At 39.0% G+C, this 19,238-nt stretch overlaps 4 protein-coding genes across 6 annotated transcripts; 2 read left to right on the forward strand and 2 right to left on the reverse strand.

The window, feature by feature from the left end:
- Positions 1-878: 878 nt before the first annotated feature.
- Positions 879-4,755, reverse strand: LOC103943407. 2 transcript variants are annotated; one of them, XM_009353711.2, is made up of 9 exons: positions 4,236-4,755; positions 3,787-3,999; positions 3,060-3,333; positions 2,798-2,948; positions 2,280-2,502; positions 2,078-2,169; positions 1,849-1,984; positions 1,301-1,632; positions 879-1,209 (listed from the first exon to the last, which is right to left on the reverse strand). In XM_009353711.2, exons 1-9 carry the CDS (start codon positions 4,280-4,282, stop codon positions 959-961), a joined length of 1,719 nt encoding a protein of 572 aa, XP_009351986.2. In that variant the 5' UTR covers positions 4,283-4,755; the 3' UTR covers positions 879-958. The 2 variants fall into 2 exon arrangements, with proteins under 2 accessions (XP_009351986.2, XP_009351985.2); XM_009353710.2 differs by having other exon boundaries at positions 3,739-3,999.
- A 145-nt stretch (positions 4,756-4,900) lies between these two features.
- On the reverse strand, positions 4,901-9,336 carry LOC103943409 (RNA-binding KH domain-containing protein RCF3). Its single transcript, XM_009353712.3, is given in 9 exon segments — positions 4,901-5,320; positions 5,430-5,556; positions 5,654-5,762; positions 5,918-5,997; positions 6,107-6,361; positions 6,795-7,043; positions 7,281-7,757; positions 8,234-8,605; positions 8,607-9,336. Coding segments are annotated over 9 exon segments (2,016 nt in total). The 5' UTR covers positions 8,934-9,336; the 3' UTR covers positions 4,901-5,300.
- A 3,893-nt stretch (positions 9,337-13,229) lies between these two features.
- On the forward strand, positions 13,230-15,163 carry LOC103943403 (protein PLASTID TRANSCRIPTIONALLY ACTIVE 7). Of its 2 annotated transcripts, none has more exons than XM_009353704.3 (4): positions 13,230-13,383; positions 13,524-13,580; positions 13,770-13,829; positions 14,736-15,163. In XM_009353704.3, the coding sequence occupies exons 1-4, from the start codon at positions 13,336-13,338 to the stop codon at positions 15,069-15,071; spliced, it is 501 nt and encodes a 166-aa protein (XP_009351979.1). In that variant the 5' UTR covers positions 13,230-13,335; the 3' UTR covers positions 15,072-15,163. The 2 variants fall into 2 exon arrangements, with proteins under 2 accessions (XP_009351979.1, XP_009351980.1); XM_009353705.3 differs by having other exon boundaries at positions 13,273-13,383; positions 13,533-13,580.
- A 727-nt stretch (positions 15,164-15,890) lies between these two features.
- LOC103943402 (protein phosphatase 2C 57) lies at positions 15,891-19,113 on the forward strand. The gene is given in 12 exon segments (XM_009353702.3): positions 15,891-16,262; positions 16,264-16,439; positions 16,708-16,836; positions 17,107-17,209; positions 17,389-17,499; positions 17,630-17,709; positions 17,838-17,891; positions 18,155-18,271; positions 18,367-18,421; positions 18,528-18,560; positions 18,649-18,695; positions 18,785-19,113. Coding segments are annotated over 12 exon segments (1,167 nt in total). The 5' UTR covers positions 15,891-16,127; the 3' UTR covers positions 18,912-19,113.
- The last annotated feature ends 125 nt before the right edge of the window (positions 19,114-19,238 follow it).

Here is a 19,238-nt window from a genome sequence, read left to right on the forward strand (position 1 = left end):
GGACATGTCATATTTTTACGTATAAGGGTAAGTCGGTTGGTCAAGATTAGTATTTTTATTACCCATACTCGAGTTGTTGGTTTAAGTTCGCCTTCTCATGAACTACAACACGGTTAGACAAGTTAATTGTTTAATATAAGTGTGTTCACCGCTTACACTTGAGGTCAAATTGTTCTTCTCGTAAATAAAGTACCGTGAGGCCAATCAGTCCACAGTAGTGTGCTCGCTCTTTGTAACCGAGTTTGAATATGTCTTTTAGAGTATTGTTAAGTCAGCTGGTCAACAATAACATGCATGCTCCTTGTAGTGAGTTTTACTCGCTTCACACAGCTAAGTTCGAATTCTCTTTTAAAATATCATGATTTTTTTTAGCTAAAATAGTCTATGAGTTTTGAAGTCGATAGAAGTGGTCATTGACATCATTTTAGTTATTTTGTGAAAAATCTCTATTAAATAAGGATGAAAATGACAAAAATATCTCAATTAAATAAACAATGAGCCATAATAATTTGACAAAATTTGAGGTTATTTTTATGATTTTAATCTTATTTAATAGAGATTTTCATGGAAAAACCAAAATAATTGATGGTGGACAAACTCAGAAACCGATTATATCGATTTTAAATCTCAATGATCAATATGAAAAGTCGTGTCAATTTCAGAAACAAAGAAGCCAAATATCATTATTGAAAATATAGATGAACACTCCACATGACAATACACCCGCTGTTGTTTACTCTACGTCTTATCTTTTTGCCTTTTAGTGGCGGTGACTCCTCCAAACAACTACTCCAAGGTTCCTCGCTGTCGTTAAGTCGTAAATCACAATCAACACCCTAATTATTGTTGTGTGACTTCATCAGCGATGCCCGCCTGAATCATCGAAACCGGTGCCAAAATTTTAAAATTTAAAGTTTAGGACCGACTACAATACTTGAATGTATTTAATCACAAGCAATTAATGTTGCATCCGTTGCTTAAATTTCAATCGAAGTGCAGACAATCTTTTCTGCAAAGGGAAAATGTCGTTTTTCCTCCCTAGTTTCTCCAAGTAGAATACAATTTTTTTCAGGGTGATCATCACCTCCTCGCTCTCGGCACCGAACTCTTTCTCTTGGATGCTCAAAACCCTCTTCAGCTGCTCAAGTAACGATTCGTCATCCTTCATTAATCTGGTTTGAATCGACACCAAACAGTCAAGAGCCTCCGCTGCCAAATACATCATCGTAACACATCAGATGAGGACCAAGTGTGAAATGAACCCGTATTTTATTTGAGCTTAAGTGAAATAACAACATACCAACAGGAAGGGAATCGTTTCCAAATGCTATTTCACGAATGCGCAAAGCCTCCAGGGCAAGCTGTTCAGCTTCTTCATCCCGTTTCAGATGGTAGAGTGTAACGGCGAGGTGCAGCATTGGGAACGTGATGGATTGATCATCAGCTCCCACTGTCTTTTCCATTATCTGCAAACTTGTCCTCAGCAGGCGCTCAGCCTCCGCATAATTCTTTGACCGTGAATGCGAAGTTGCAAGATTAATAAGGTGTGTCGCTGAGCTGGGGTCCTCTTTACCTTTATATCTCTCTGTGATCATCAAACATTCCTCCAGCAGCTCTCGGCCTTCCTTTCCTCTGCAAGCATTCCATAAAATTAATATGCTTAAAGAGAAGGATCAATTGTAGGTTTTATGACGAAAATTTACAATATCTACCGACTGTACCTGTCAACATCTAGTCAAAGAATAATAACTAAATAACCGCCACTATCATGTAATAACTGTGGAACAATATGCTTTCCAGTTCTTCTGAAATTAGCATTAGATAATTGCAATGTAGAATTAACTCTACCTTCCAACAGCATGAAGTAACTCTGCCAAATCTATCCTCATCTTCTCCATTATGCTGTCATCTAAGGCCATATAATTGGAAGACGTGATCACTTCGAGCGCTTTTCTATATAAAGAGATGGCTTCATTTGCATTTCCTGTAAAGAATCAGAGTCGTGAAACTGAGAAGCTATTGAGAGAGAGACAAACACGCGCGCAGAGAGAGAGAGAGAGAGAGATTGCACAATTACCCACGGCACACTTCACATGGGCCAGGGAGCACATAGCCACTCCAACTCGTCCATCATTTTCTCCATATAATTTTTTGTATATGTTCAAAACTCTGAAAACGACGAGAAACAATGAAAGTGATCAAACTAAACCTGCTAAGAATCAGTCGGTGCACAAGAAACAAAGTAATCCAATCTACAGAAAGGCGGAGAGCAATTAAACCTTAGAAAAGGAGTTTCTGCCTCGGTAGGCTTTCCTTCTTTGAGCAAAAGATAGCCAAGGCCAAATAAAGGTATGACCAAATCCTCACTTTCAGCACCTTTGCTTGATTCTAGAAGAGTAATTGCACGGTTGTAGAATTCTACTGCTTTTGAAGTTCTTCCGATGGAGGTGAGAACTTTTGCGATCCCCAAAATTGGTGTGATAAGAAAAACACTATTTTCCCCTGAAGAAAAGATGGCAATAACCACTCAAAACACACAGAAACGCTCCAATATTGCAGACAACAATCAGTGAAGCCACAATGGAATCATGTAAAATCACATACATCATGACTTCATTTTGTGTTAGGTTATGCTAACTAAAGGACTTAAATACAAAATATTATCATAACGTCTTTAAGTTGATCAAGTCACTTAGCCATCTAGTATCATTCACCAAAGAAGTCATATAACGCCATTCGGCAATAGACAACTGAGTTACGAGTCGTGAAAAGGCTCCAAATTGACAAGAGAACTTACCATATATGTTCTCCATGTTACCAATAGCCCTCCTATATGCAGACATTGACTTCTCAAACTTTCCCAAAGTTGAATACATGCTCCCCATATGCACGAGAACTGAATCCAGAAGCAGTTCATCATCCTTTAGACTGCCAACAACTTCATTCAACTGGCCATCCATTAAAATGCACAAACAAAAAAGGAGAGCAATAATCTTACATAGGGCAATGGGGGAGAAAAATTATACATGCCTTTCCTACATAAGGAAAAATGAAATTACCATATCCAGTAGGGAACCAACAAATTTCAAGTCGCCAATAGCCATGTATCCTAGAGCTATGATGTCAATGGTGGCAGCTTCTTCAATGCCTCTAATGCCGGCATCCATCCGTTCCTTCACATCTTCATAATTGGCCTGAAGTAGGTCTATGGCATCATTTTTGTTCCCCATCATAATCATCCTTTTGACTTCATCAAATAACTCTTGCAGCTCTCTCTCAAAACTTTTCATCCCGTCTAATTTATCGCTTGATTGCTTAAAAGAAGTTTTGAACCTGCTAATCGTTACAACTGGTTTAGGGTCGTTGATTCACCATTTTGAGATGAAACTAAGGACTCGTTTGGTGCTTAGGATTGAATTTGACTGGATACTTACTACATTCAAGGCATGTTAACGAAGAAATGAACAAATTTTGTCTAAGTTGAAGGTATAAAATGGATTACTCATGAAATGAAATTACCCCTTCCGATCCCCACCAATTGGTGGGATATCAACACCTTATAACGTATCCCCTCCAATCCCTACAAATGAAATACCCTTCATTTCTTACTTCAAGATAGTCTTACGAGTTACCTAATCCAATCCATTCCTAAGCACCAAACAGGCCTAATTATGTTCAAAACTGCACTCAGCAAAAATCAATAGAAAGCAAAACAAAACTAAAACAAAGGAACTGTACATGTTAAAGTGCTTTTCTAGGCAGCTTTGGGAAGGGAAAAAATTGCACCTGTGAAAGTGCTTTTGTTGGGCTGCCAGGTTTCCATCCAATGAGCCAACAGAAGCAAGGTTTCTGGAGACGCAACAGAGGTCAAAGTTTCTAGCATGTACCATGAAAAGCTTGAAGCTGCAATTCGCTTTCGGGAGACAAACAGAGAAGAAATTGCTGCTTTTGTGCAAATGGCCAGAGTGCAACATGTGATGCAAGCACACTTGGCTCACCCTGAATTGTTCAAAGAAAAAGCATTAGAGTGTAAGAGCCCAATACTTGTATGAACAACTCAAAACCCAACAAATTCAACTATGTAAAAACCATTTGTTCAAATATTTTGGAAATTGTTTTGCTAAAAATCCAACCTTTGGTGAATCAAACCGGCATAATCATAATTAATACAAATTAAAACTGAAATTATATGGAAATTCTGGAGAGAGAGAGAGAGAGAGTGAGAGAGAGAGTACCCGTTGTTGTTGGGGAAGGGAGGAGAGAGAAGAAGGGAAGCTGCCATTGGTGGTGGTGGAGGAAGAGGAGGAGGAGGAGGAGTTGCAGAAGAGACTGAAGAGTGAGAGCGGAAAGCTGGCCGAGATGTCAAAAGCGGCAAAGGATAACGAGAATGGTGAACGCTAAAGTGAGTGGGTTAACTCAGCGAGTTCGGGTTGGGTTGGGTTGGGTTTGGTGACTCGGCCCATCTAGTCAACGGGGCTTAAGAGCATGAGTGCTTACGTTTCTTTTATGTTTTCTTCTAAAAGACTACTCTACTCTAGAGGGGGATATTCAGAACTTTCGTGCAAACAGACAAACACGTTACACTAACCAACTGACCTTACTCATTTCTACCATAAAAATGTTTCGTATTTATATCTCATTAGCATTATAGAAGGATTCGAACTTGAGAACATCCGACATAAGTCCAACAAGAACCGAAGCCAATGGGTACTATGATTCTGTAAACCAATAATGAACTAATAGGATCACCAACTTCTTTGACCTTCCGGCACTGGACAGGCGCCAGGCCCCATATACGACTTTGCGGAGACCTGTGTTTTTGGTAGGACCAGTTCACAAGGTGTACTTGGTGTTTGAAGGAGAATGAGAATTGGCCAGTTCACACCACCAGTAGCAAAGATTCATCCCCAAAAGTGATACACAGCTTAATTTGATTTGCAACACTTGAACATGCAATCATCAATGATCTAATGTAAGATCACGGCATAAGTACAGCACCGGATGCGTGATCATCGATCATCAACGCAAAACATAATACACACAGACGAAAAAAAAATTGCTTTCCCACGTCCCAGATTCGTGCAGGAAAATCGAAATGTTGAAGAGAACTAGACCTAAAGCGTTCTTAGAGATTACATTTACAGTGGATACATTCATATAAACCGATGTGTGCCTAAACTATGGAGCAAAAACTCCCTACCTTGCAGGACAATACATCCAGAAATGATCTGAATAGCAAAATATGCAGCGAGAGTGCGAGAGCAGCTCAAAATTTTAGCATCGATGTTGCTCTTGCTCGTCTAAGGGCCGTCTTCTTGTGCTGATGAAAAAGGAGGGTTTATGAGTCAAATTACAGGAAGACCATCAGAAATGCAAGAAAGAACGTAGGCGGACAAACATCATACACTTGGAGAGAAAGAGAGACTCACTGCTTAAAATAAAGCCCTGAAGCAAGCTCTGAGCTCTCTCAGCCTGCTCTGGAGTTCCTGAAATTCGAATGATCTTTTGTGTTTCCTCCGGTCTATCCTCCACCAGGGTCACACTGGCTCCCGATAACTGTTTAGGTTGAAATACAAGTCGCAAAATACAATTAATCATAGCTAAAGTCGGAAAACAAAGAAGGCAAACGACTAAAAGAGTTCATCAGGCTGACCTCGCTGATCTGAGCAAGCTTGTTTCTCGATTTCGTTATGAGCTTTGAAACTGCCTGCTCTGGTATCACAACTTCAAGTATACTCCTAGTGACAAGTGTCACAGGCATTCTAACAGAAAATATTGAGAAAGCGTCAATAAGATGAATAATTCAACATTGATTGGTAGCAAATCCAGACACACAAACACACACACACACAAGGAATAAAATGAGCCTATAATGAATAAGAGGCCTTAATAGTTAAACGGAGAAGAAAGTTGCTACCTATTCAAAGAACTCGGAACATCTTCACGCCGTTCACTTTCGTTTAGCTTCACAGTTTCACTGGCAATCCTTCCAGCATCCTACGCAAAGAAATGAAAGAAGGATATACTCAAGTAAAACCATGCAGTGATTACTGAAAGGAGAAAAGAAACTGTAAGATGGACAGTAAATGAGCATTCTTAAAGCAACCTTTGATGGCTGTGCTATTCCCCCAGTTTGCACATTCTGATACATTTTCATAGGAGGATCATTTCCAGTATGAGCTTCACGAACTGGAAATGTGTTATTCAAAGATGGCTCCATTGCGAAAGCACTGCCCACAGAGCCTGGTGCAAAAGCAGGTGGTGTCGTATCCTTTCGAAACAACTCTCTATACAAGTAACTCCGTATTCTTGACGTCACCTCAACAAGGGCATCTCGAGCTGCTTTTATTTCACCTACAATCTGTAGATGACAAGTAGGACCCATTCAGAATTGCCTAAAGCGTAAATGATCTTGTCCAGCAAAAATGTAGACACCAAAATGTAGACGCCATATTCAAATACTCAGGCAGGGGATAGAAGCAATCATTCACAAGAAATTCTAGCCAAACAGCAAAACTGACGACCAGACCTTTTATCTCTTCCAGTAGATTTTTCACATAGCACAGTCCAAGATCATCCTATATCTAAAGATACACGCCCCACTTAAAAATGAACCAATCATCTGATGTTTCAAAAGTTAAGCATCATTTTTAGTTTTCAAGTCGCTAAGAAGGTATTCAGCCAAACGAACAAAAAAGGTCAGCCAAGAAAGCCTCTCAAAGAACGAGAAGAAAGGCATGTAACCACAAGTCTGGCATTTCCATCAAATTAGCAGGTAGAATAGAACGACAAACCTGTATAAGCACATCGTCCCCTGATACACACGCAGGAAGATCATCTATGGGAAGAATTTGTATATCTGCACCAGTAAGTCGCCTCATTTCCGATAACAACCCATCTCTTCCCTCTAACCAGCCAATATCACTTGTTGGGACAAGTAACCTAGTAGTTATAATGTTCTCTTTGTCTGGACTAAGATCGACAATGCGAGTTTGAATATGCAACAAAGCTTCCTGAGCTGGAAACAGCTCGTCATCAGGACCCTATGCACACACATTAAATGGTCAAAACCTTTCCACAAAAAGATAGAACAAAGAAGCAGGCGGGGGAGGATAAGCATATACAAAAGCCAATCATTGCGAGTAACATGTCCAGACTAGTTAGCAGTGCCACTCGCAATGGGGGTGTATCATCACTTCAAAGCAGCACACAAACAGAAGAAAATGCACCCGTACAAGTTTACTATATATCGAGATAAACAACAGATAATTATGAAGTACCTCCTCGGAAGAGATTATGATTATCTGTTCATCTTCACCAACCACAGGGTTTGTAGCCTTGACATCTACACCAATTTCATTTTGAAGCAATTCCATAATTCCGGCAGAATCTCCAACTATAAGATCAACTTTGTCAACTGGACAGAGTATTCGAAACACAAGGTCTTCAGAAAAGGGCTGCACATTATCAGTCATATGAGCAGACCCAGGTTCAATTGGATAACCAGACGAACGGGGGGCATAGTTGTTGTTTCTGATATTGGGGTTAGATAATCGCGGTACAAAGGGAGCCCCATCCATGGGTGCCTTCCGTCCTGCATTGTTCATATGAGGAATATAATCATCGTCAGGAGGAAAGAACCGTTCAGGTGAATGCACTCGCCCCTGGAAATGACTGCGATCCCGATGCTGACTCTCCCTCAAGCGTGATGAAATAATTGCCACAGCATTCTTTACATTATTCGGATCGCCTACTACCTGCAGCAGAAATGCAACACACGCTTAGTGGTATCTTAAAAGCGTAGCGTAAGCCATTCAAGCCAATCAATGGTTTACATAAAACAAACTTCAAGGTAACTAAATATCGAAAGAGATGTTTAAATCCGCTTAACACTCTCCTGTCCAACAAGATGCAACTAAAATCTACAAATTTCTTCACAAAAATACTACCAAGTAGAACTACAAACACCTCAGCAAATTCCGCGGACACGAAAACACTCCTTCAATCAGCCTAATTCACTCGCAGTACAGGTCATTTACTAAATCATCGCGCTTCCAACAATCGGTTTTATGTCCGGTCTGATGGTTTTCGCAGTTTTTACTAAGCTTAACCGGAAACAAAAGTTTCCAAACATGGCACCTATTACTAAAAATGGAATGCAGCTGAAAGGTTCATCAATATGTGACATGCAACACATGAATCAGAATGCAGGTAAATCTGTAAGTTCCGAAACCTGAACAATCTCCTCCGACATCGAAACACAGCGGGGCAGATTTTGATCCCTAGGCAACACCCTAATCTGGGTCTTTGTCTCCATCCTCATTTGCTCAATTATCTTCCCACCCTTCCCAAGCAAACACCCCACATGCATTCTCGACACGACCAGCCGCGTCGCCACTCGATTCCCACCACCGCCGCCGCCGCCGCCACCTCCTCTAACCCCGCCACCATACTCATCCTCCTCCTCACCGCCAAACCCAGCACCATCACTCTCCAGAATCCTCTCATGGACCAAAAATAGCGCCTCCTGGGCCGGCGAGAACGACGGCATTCGCCCCTCCGGGTCCCGCCGCCGCGTATCGGAAATCTCAATAATCCGCTCCTCAGTCTCCGGGAATCAGTTCATGCACGTTGATCCATGCGCCGGTGTGCTGCCGGATCGACTTAATGATGCTACCGGACTTCCCAATCACCCCTCCAGCCTTCATATCGTGACAGAGAATACGGTACGTCGTAGTTACCGTAACCGACGGGTCCTGCTGAGGCGGCTTATTGGGTCTTCCACCACCGCCGCCGCCGCCACCGCTACTTCCGCGGTGGCGGTGGTTGTTGTTGTTCGCATAGTGGTGGTTGTACCGAGGCCTTGTCCTACCCACAGTCTCCGTATCGTAGTCCTGTTCATAGTAGTACCGCTTAGATCTAGACCTGTCCATCTCCCAAAACCACCTCTCTCAAAAACCTAGGATTCTTAACTTTCCGGGAAAGCACACAACTTTCAGGGAAAAGTACACAACTTTCCGGGAATCGGAGGTCTAGGGGTTCAGATTGTCTTGGTCCAGGAGTCAAAGAAGCAAAGGGTAAGGGTTACTTCTGAGTTCTGAGCTCGGTCATTTTCCTAGTGTCCTTTGTCCTCCTCTGTTTTTTCTGTTTTCCATTTTCCTTCTTTCCTGTTTGGTTCGTCGGAAAGCGTGAGAAAATTGTTCAAGTTTGAAAACCCTAGAAGATTTGCAGAATCTATAGAGAGAGGGAGGAGAGAGATAAAGAGAGAGGAGTCCAATTTGCAGAGTCAGTGGAGGCGAGCTGCCAGATTTACCAGTTCAGTCTGGTTTACTTTACTTTCCCCAACACCCAACTGTGAGGTAATAATAAATAATTACTTTTGTTAATAATTGTTTATTTTTATAGTCTGTTTCACGAGAAATTTTTCACTATGACGGGAAGACAGACGTTATTTTTATGTAAGTGATAAAAAATTTTATTTTTTCAGTTATTAACTTTTAACACACAAATCCTACTATTTGTATGTAATACATGATATACCATCTCGTATATCGGTCACATGTTGAAAAATCCCTCCTCTTTCACATGAAGATGACGGTTTAACGGGGCTTAGGCATAAATTTGGGATAACGTACTACAAAAGTTGTGAGGTAATGGAGAGTACGCGGTCTGCATAGTACACATTGTCGGCTATGTACCCTAATTTAGGGAAATATAAAAGGGACTCTTCGAGCGTAATAATACAAACACATTATCTTAATAATTAAGAGATATTTTAAATTATTTTAATTTATAAGAACAGAATTCGAACTCGATTCAGACTCGTAAGCAAGTGAACAAACCAAAGGTGGAGCTTGGAAAGTTTACAGGGAGAGCTAATTTTCTTTTTACGTTCGAGGAAGGCTAATATTACCAAAAAAGGTCGGGCTAGTTATGAATTCGACAACTTCTATCTCAGCCTTAAGAAACAGATACACTGTTTTGATCAGTTGATCTAACTATTATGTGTCATACAATAAAATATAATCTTCTCCGGCTTCTATCTAAATCCTTCAATCGTTTTCGTTCAACTGAATTAGTTCCCTGCTCACCTTCACCTTCTCCTATTCATCGTCTTCCATCTTCACCTTCTCCTACTTATCTTCTTTCATGTGTTACTTTCTTTTGTTCATCTTCTTCCTTCTCCTCCATCTCTGAGTCTCTTCAACTCTCAAATTGAAGGATCTAAAGTATCCATATGGAAGGGACTCGGAGAGAATCTCAGTCCTCAAATAGTACATGTAGTCTAAGGACAAACTTGAAAAGATATTTTTTTATATATACATTTGTCTTTGCTTTTGCTAAAATGATTCTAAACACCTTGCTTGAAACTTTTGCATTAGATTTACAACTTGATTTCTCTTTAATGGCAAAGTGAGTTCGAACCATATCACAGGCATCTTGTTGCAGTTGTATCCGTATATCAATCAAAAGCTAATCGCAAATGTTTAGGAAATGTTCATTGAACCGAATTTATTACAACAAGAGAGATTTTGACCGTCCTTATATGTCAAATAAAAATTTTAAATTTCATTTCTATAGTTGATGTGGCAATTTTTTTTTTTTTTTTGTAAACTATCATATTTTAACTGAGATTTCATATTAAAATGCTTTTTAGTTATTTATAATATCAAGTGGCTCAGAATTTAATAATAAATTAAACAATAAATAAAGAAATATGTGAGCCCCTCATCAAAAAAAAAAAAAAACAAAACAAAACAAAAACAAAGGGAAAATTTTGACGTTGCTTTAAATTTGACAACAAAGTGAAGAATGTCAGTATGTATAAGATTTTGGCGTATCCTTTGGAATAAATAAAACTGCGTTCTATTTTTTGTCAAAACAGTTTACGTAGGATTTTTTACATCTCCTATGTATCTTATTTTGATATGTTTTTGTTAGAGTGTTTTTATTAACACCCCCACAATCTTATAAACACAATCCACCTTTAGAATTATTCTTTAAAATTTTAATTTTTGCTCTTTTTAAAATAGTTAAGAAATGAAAAACTCACAAACACCCTCTCCCAGCCGCTCTCACCCTTGGCACTTTCCGTGTCCATATCGTCGGCCCGTGACAGCCACCCCTTTTCTCGCTGTTGTCCCTCTCTCTAGACTTCTCACTTTCGCCAATGTCCTGCAGGACATGGAATACCAAAAATTTGTGCATAACCACCCCTTTCCCTGTTGACATTGTCGGCCCGCAACTAATAATACCTACTTTGGCGAGTCTAATCCAACAAAACTCTCTACTTTGCGAGGATCGGGAAAACGTATATCGCACGCAATCTTACTCTTATTTTGCAAAGAGATTGCTTCAAGACTCAAACCTACAATATTTCAATCACCAAAAAACAACTTTTCTTTTACAACAAAGTTTGCCCTCTCATTTTCCAAATTTGTCCGGGCATCTAAGGAATACCAACTTTGATGATCGTGAAAAATACAACTTTCAAAGAAGCAATCCTTCCGTAGTCAACTAGGAATTGAGTTTTTAGTAGAATAATATCTAGGTTAATTGTAACCCGCCATATATTCAACACTATATTCTTGCATACTTGAGATCATTTGTTAATGGAGGTGCCATGATGGGTGGATGCCGAGAAGGAATAAGGCGATGATGGTGGTGCTGGTTTCCAAGAAAAACATGAGAGAAAATACTTCTTGTACGTACTACTATCAAATAGCAACCAATATTTCAAGAAAAAATAGTACTAAATTTAAAGGGAGTTTTAACAAAATACTTTTGATACTATTTATTTTTAACAAAAATGATATTTTTACTCTAAAAAGTCACTCATGGTACTATTTACTTACAATATTTTTTTTTGTCCTTTTGATTAAAACTCAAAATTTTCAAGTTATTTTTATTAGTTTTCTTAACTTTTTTCAAAGGGTTTCAATACTTTATTTTTTATTTTTGGAAAATTAAGCGGTTGGCACCAATGTCCGCGATTTTTCCTTGTAATACCAATGAGCATTCTTATTATTGATATAGTCACCATAAAGCAATTCAACATAGTAATAATGGGACATTTACGTAAAGGTATAGGAATTAAAGGGCGGAATTGAATTCTGATTATAAGATACTCCAGTATTTACTGAATATTGAGAATCATAAAGTTGATGGGATCCACAAGAATTTTGAAATCTAACTTCAAAATTAGAGGAATAAAGTTGGATTTCAAAATTCCTGTTGCCATCTAAAGTCATTTGTTCGATGTTAACTTATGAGAAGATATTATCTGTATAATCTCACTTTTTGGTTTGTTCGATGTTACTTATGAGAAGATATTTTTCTGTATAATCTTACTTTTTGACATATCATACGTTATTAGCACAACAAATTAAAAATTAAGTGGTTAAGCAAGTTAGGCAATCACTCAGCAGCTTATCTCATGCATGAATAATCAAATATCATTCTCATTCATGAATGTTTTCATTTCAAGTAACTCAACATGTCTAGTGGCAGAGATAAAATTTTAGCTCACGAGGGACCTAAAGTCTCACTTGAAATCACTCTCTTGATATAAGAAAAATAAGGAATGTCATTTGAGTTTGGGGCCTAAAGTCTCACCCTTAAAATAACGCTCTCTTAAGTTACTAACCACCGTCATTTGGTTTTGGTGTGAGGTTATTTTTGTCCTTTTCTCAACTCAACCCCCACGTCCATTATCATGACTCATTATCAAAATAAAAGTCCTTTCTAGATGCGAGCGGAAGAACCAAGGAAGGAAAAATGAGGGGAATAAAAAAAAAAGAAAAAAGCAAAAGAAAAAGTAATAATTTTTTTAAAGTGAAAAAACAAAAAAGTAAGACTATTAGAGACTTCAAAGAATAAAAACAAAAAAACAAAACAAAGCAAAGAAAAAGTAGTACTTTTATAAGACTTCAGGGAATAAAATAAAAGGATAATAAAAATAAAAATTAATTCTCGCTTACTTCTTTTTTTTTTTTTGATCACCTAAGTCCCTCAAACAAAATCAACAGTAACGTCAATTAACTGTACTAAGAGTTAGTATCCTTAAATCGAATCCAATGAAAGAAATAAGAAAACAATTCTAGGTTTTTTATGTATAAAAAAATATCAGGCATGCTGGAATCATTTCGGTCCTTTCATGGTTCCGTTCTCAACATGTCATTCGTGGTTTGCTTACGTGGACGATCGTATCAAATGCGATGGCATACATGTAAATTCAGATTAGTGTGAGGACATTTTTGCCGCGAACAGCTAAAGCATAAACCTAAGGAAGGTGGAAGGCGGAGGAGGGGATAACGCAACGGCCAACGCACAGCGATGGCTTTCTCGACGCTCCCCGTCTTCACTCTCTCACCTCCTTCCCATGTAATTCTCTCTCTCTCTCTCTCTCTCTCTCTCTCTCTCTCTAAAATAATTTGGATAAAAATAAAGTCCAGTATCCGCGAAATTCAAATTCTTAATTTCTTACTATTTTTTAAGTTGATTCTTATTTTTTTTCACTGCAGAGGATGCAGCTGAGAGTGGAAAGTTCGGCGATTTTGAGCTTTTCCATGAGGCCGAAGGTTAGAAATCGTTGCCTTTTCTTACTGTATTAGTTGGGTTTCTTCTCAATTTTGTTTTCTGTGATTATTATTATTTTTTAAAATTTTGGCGCAAAACCGAGTGCAGTGGCGTTGTATGATTTATGCAGCCGATTTTACGTAGTGAGATAAAGTTTTGTTTATGTTGCTTTGACGTGAAACATTTTGCAGGTGATTTCCCGGATGCAGAAAGATGGCAGAGGTCGCAGAGTGTGGCGGCGAAGAAAACTGGTACAAAAGAGAAAACCCAATTAAATTTTCCTTAATTTTCCTTGTTAATGCTTAAATAGTATAGAAATTGTTGAGTTTGATGGTTGGGAATTGTATTTCATTGAGCACTAAAAGAAATGGTGGACAAAAGAAAGAAGAAGATTGTGGGACTCGTTGATATCGAGGATTGGAATTTGGATCGGATAGTTACTAGATTCGATATATGTTGAATGAAGAATTGGATGTCAACTTTCAAATTTTGTTGCGTACGTTTTCTTCGTGACTGATCAATCTTCTAGCTTCGACGTAAGACAAAATTGGGAAGTTGACATCGATTTATTGCTTTAGCATACGTTGAATGTAGTGAGTTATCCAATCCAATCTTATACACCGAACGAGGCCTCATTAATGGTTTTTAAAACTTTTGGCAAGCTTTAAGCAATCCAATTTTGGAGGTAGAACTAATTCACGGCGGAGAATAACTATAAGTTCTGGTGTTATTACGAGGAGCAGGAATTTAGAGTTTTCACGTGTCTAAATTTAAATGTTCATGTAAGTGAATGCTTATCAAAAGGATATATGGCTTGAAATTTAGTATAAACTCATGTTCATGGTTCTGTAATTTGGTTTCGGCGTGTATTTAATCCGATAATAAAATGTGTGGCGATTCTGTGATATTGTAGAAACAACCCATTACTCATTATCTATTGACAATTTGAGCTAGCTCCCATGGCGAGTTCTAGTGTATGGAAATGGATCTGGTTGTTTATCTGCAAATTTGGCATTTTCCAGCTGATTTTCTATGACTCGCGTAACAAGATCCGTTGTAGGCATGCAGTCTTTATGTTGTTTTTGATCCTTATCATTATCCTTTTTGTTGGTGTTGATCAGTGACGTGAAAGTGTTTGCAAATTTTTCCTTCTTTAGACAAAGAAAGATGACATGCTGGGATACAAGATGGAGAGAGTACCATTCCTCGAGGAGCAGGTTCGGAAGGTAAAAGACGGAGGACAGCTCTTGGGAATGGACATCGAGAGACTACTGCTATCGGAAGATAACCGGTTTGATTTTGTCAATGACGTAGCGGCCGAGGCTATTGAGTATGTGGAGAACAACAGAGACGAATATGGGGGCAAGAAGAAAGCCATCCTTCAAGTGATAAGCAACCGAGTGAACGATGCTGGGTTTTTTAGACCAGAGGCATATGAAGAATCCGACCCCTTCAAGCCAGGGCCTTCTTATTTGAAAGAAGAATTTACTTAAAAGTGGATTAGTGGATTAGATACACCATTAGTTCATGTTCTATTGTAATCTGGAGGCTATTATCTATAATTAAGTTTTTGCTTCTTAATCTATCACTAAATCATTTTTGCTTCTCCTCCCTGCTATCTAGAAAAATTCTATTGATAGCACTCTACGGTTTTTCTAGGGTACAAACATGTATCAAGTACGAACGCCTACAAATGACCCACTTGATGTGTACGTACGATTTTTTTAGGGAGGAGTATTCGATTCAACCACGTCAGCATTTTAAACGGTTACGATTAAACCACGTCAGCATCTCCCTCTCCTTCCCTTCCTCCTATTTAGGGTGCGAACATGCATCAAGTACGAATGCCTACAAATGACCCGATGGATGTGGGTAATAGACCAATCAAGATGGAGTAAGAGCCAGATATAGGCCAATTGTCAATGTGTTGCTCACTGGATCATGATGACCTAACAAGTGCGCTGTTTAGATGGTGTTTGTATTGAGTACGTGATGCTTAAAGGTGTTCTTATTGGGTATGTGATGTTTAAAGGTGTATTGAGTAATATTTGCAAAACCTAAAAAGGAGAATAACTTAGATGAATCGGGTACACATGACAGATCGTCCTTTGAAGTAGCTCTTCAAAAAAAGGTTCTTTCATGTCATTAAACTATCATGTGGCTATCGTCTATTGGACAGATAGTGGACTTTCCAAACACATAACAAGAGTTTATATTGAGGCTAAAACTTAGTTCTTAGAGCAGCTCTCTACCTATTGATAGTATTGAATCTTGGTCAGCATCTTTAGGACCCCACCTTAAAGTGGGCCACATATGACGTGGCCTGTGGTGAAAGGTCAAAGTGTCAAATGGTAATGTAAAGGGGTCCCACGTTCCTACCCAATCTGTTAATCCAGTTAGAGGTGCAGCTTCATTCTCTCTTATCCTTCACAACAACAATTCACCTCCACAACCACCACCACCACCATTCCTCCTAATTCTGAACTTGAACTCGTCCCAACTCACCGATTTAACTCAGTACCAGTAGTACTACTACTACTGGTGATAAAATGGCTTTGATAAGCCCACAGCTGCATAGGTTCCTCCTAACCAAATACCACGGCGGCTCATTCAAGAGCGCAGCCGAAAAAAGCAGCTTTAACATAAAAGCTAGAAGCAGAAGCTGCTCCGCCATTGCAATAGACTGCGCCGGGTTCTGCCCTGACCGACGTGGGGGGAATCCGATGGGGTTCGACGAGTCTGCAGGGTGCCCGGGAGGAGATGGAAGACGCTGTCGTTGTCCGGTCTGATGGCCTTGAAGGGTTCTCATTTGCCGCCGTTTTTGACGGCCATGCAGGGTTCAACTCGGTCAAGTTCCTCAGGTTTGACATCACTATTTCCAATTCGTTAAAATCTTAATAGTTGGAGTATGAACATACTAAAATTATACTAAAAAACCTAGCCGAGCCGATGTCTTTGATTTTGCTTCACTTTATTGAGATTAAAAGAGCGAGAGATAAAATGTTTAGACTCGAAGATCATATGCGACATGATATACTAGTCTAAGAAAATTACATACTCGCGCATTTGGCGTTTTGCTAGGTATTGCCAATTTTTGTAGTGACGGATTAAAACTGTTTTTTGTAACAGGGAAGAGCTCTACAAGGAGTGTTGTGCGGCTTTGCAGGGCGGGCTGCTACTGCGTGGAAACGACTTCAAGGCCATTAGAGAAGCATTGCAGGAGGCGTTTGAAAAAATTGACTCCAAATTGTTAAACTGGTAAGTTCGTTTGGACTGTTTGGTCGGAAGAACTTTTGCTTGTAAGCACTTATGTTAGACGTTTTTATTATAAATATGTAGAACTTTTGAGAGAAGCACTTTTGGTTATCAGAAAACACTTACAGTCATTCCAAAAGTCGTAGCAAAGAAGCTCGTAAATTCATTTTGGTTTACTTTGCATCAAATGTGTAAACCATGTAGCCTCAAATATGTTTTGTATACACGTATATAATTGGGTTGAAGGTTTAGATGGTGTTTGATTTTGTAAAGGCTCGAAAGCAATGGGGAGGAAGATGAATCTGGTTCGACAGCTACCCTGATGTTCGTTGGAAACGATACACTGGTCATTTCACATGTTGGTGATTCTTGTGTGGTATGTACCTTGTTTCGGTATTTGTATTTCGTGCAGAACTTCATTTGTCAAAAGCCAGAAAATGATACGAGTGTAGGAATGTTAAGGTTGAGTGCGATAGGAAAACGATGAAACAATAAATTTAAGGATTGCAACTTGTATGTAATTTGCTGCATTTATCAGCTGACTGGCTGATGCAGGTTCAATCTTGTTCTGGAAAGGCGGAGGTGCTTACGCATCCTCATAGACCGTACGGGAGCAACAAGGCCTCTCTTCAAGAAATCAAAAGAATCAGAGAAGCAGGTGGATGGGTGTGTTTTTCTATTCTTTGTTTACGATTCTCAATTTTCTTCTGTATAATATGAGAGCTTAGAAACTCCTTTTTAATGACATCGATAATTTATATGTTGAATCTGTTATGACAACTTATGGCGTCTATAGATCAGCAACGGAAGAATTTGTGGTGACATTGCTGTCTCTCGTGCTTTTGGTGACATGCGGTTCAAGACAAAGAAAAACGAGTTCAGTCTTTTAATTTTCTGTTCATCCTTCCAAAAATACGATCAATTATTATCAGCTATTTTTCGTTGATATGTAGATGATCGGAATATGCATATACTGATAGTTTTGTGCATTTGGTAATGTAAAGGATGGTGAAGAAAGGAGTTGAAGTTGGGAGATGGACAGAAAAATTTGCTTCTCGGTGGGTAATCCTTGTGTTCTTGACGACTAGTTTCATCGATTTGTTTGCTTCTTGTAGTTTAGGACGCTTTTGATCAGTTCATTGCTAGCCAGTACGACGTAGAACACTTTCATAAGCATTTAGTTTCTGCACTACACTAAACTTTCAAAATAGAGAGTAGCGGAGTAAGTAGCGTAAATTAGATTGTTCTTTCTCTGTATTTTAGAATGTCATTGTGTCTGTCTAAGAATACTTTGATTCAAACCCCTTTTATGTTATGCCAGAGTACAATTCAGTGGAGACCTTGTTACTGCATCTCCAGATGTTTTTCAAGTAACTTTCGGGACAGATTCAGAATTTGTCCTGTTAGCATCGGATGGCTTATGGGACTACATAAACAGGTCCGTTGGATTTAACACACTTGGTAGAAAAGCAGATAATTGTCATGTTTTCTCATCAATTTAATCGCTCATGTAAAATTTGGTCACTCGTTCAGCTCAGATGCGGTGACTTTTGTGAGGAATCAGCTTCGAGAACATGGAGATGTGCAGGTTTAACTACTGCCTTCATTTGAATGCATCAATCTTCTTTAACATTGTAATTCAAGTGGTGATCCGATGCTTAAATGTACCGCCGTTTATTCCGTCTGTTTTGCAGCTAGCTTGCGATGCGCTTGCTGAAGCTGCTCTGGTAACAAATTACATAGAATATATGTTTCACTCTACACATATTAGTCAGATTTTTTACTTGGGTTCTTATATTTTCATACATCGAACAGGATCAACGCTCGCAAGATAACATCAGCATTGTCATAGCAGATTTAGGGTATGTATCTATCTGCTCTGCAATCTTGATTTTCACCTTCCTCTTAAATTTTCAAGATTTTCTGTTCTAGTTTTTTTGTTCATCCGCAGGCGGACAGACTGGCAAGGTTTGCCATTTCAACAACAAAATGTTGTATATGAATTCGGCCAAGCTTTTGCTACGGTTGGGATTGTGTCGCTCGGAATTTGGATCTCAACATCTTTGCTTTCAACATGAATCTCCGGATTCCCAAGACTGTATATAACCGAATCATGGAAATCATCAACATAGATTTTCACACGTTTCGTTTGTATAATCTTAACTGTACATGCCTCGCACCTTGATACTTTTGGATGCCTTGAAAATTCAAAATACATGTACAACACGCGATTTAGTCACTATTATTTTAGCATCAAACTAAGGAATTGCCTTTGCCTTATACGTTGCCATAGGGAAACTTCTTACGTTTTTAACTCTCGAGATGAATACAATGTTCTTGTTTTGTTGGCACGGGAATGCAATCAAAACTCCGTCATTTGGAAGCGAATCGACAGAATCGTGAGA

Source organism: the organism of the source record quoted next, unplaced genomic scaffold (genome assembly GCF_019419815.1).
Source record: "Pyrus x bretschneideri cultivar Hongxiangsu unplaced genomic scaffold, Pyrus_bretschneideri_v1 Contig57, whole genome shotgun sequence".
NCBI lineage: Eukaryota > Viridiplantae > Streptophyta > Magnoliopsida > Rosales > Rosaceae > Pyrus > Pyrus x bretschneideri.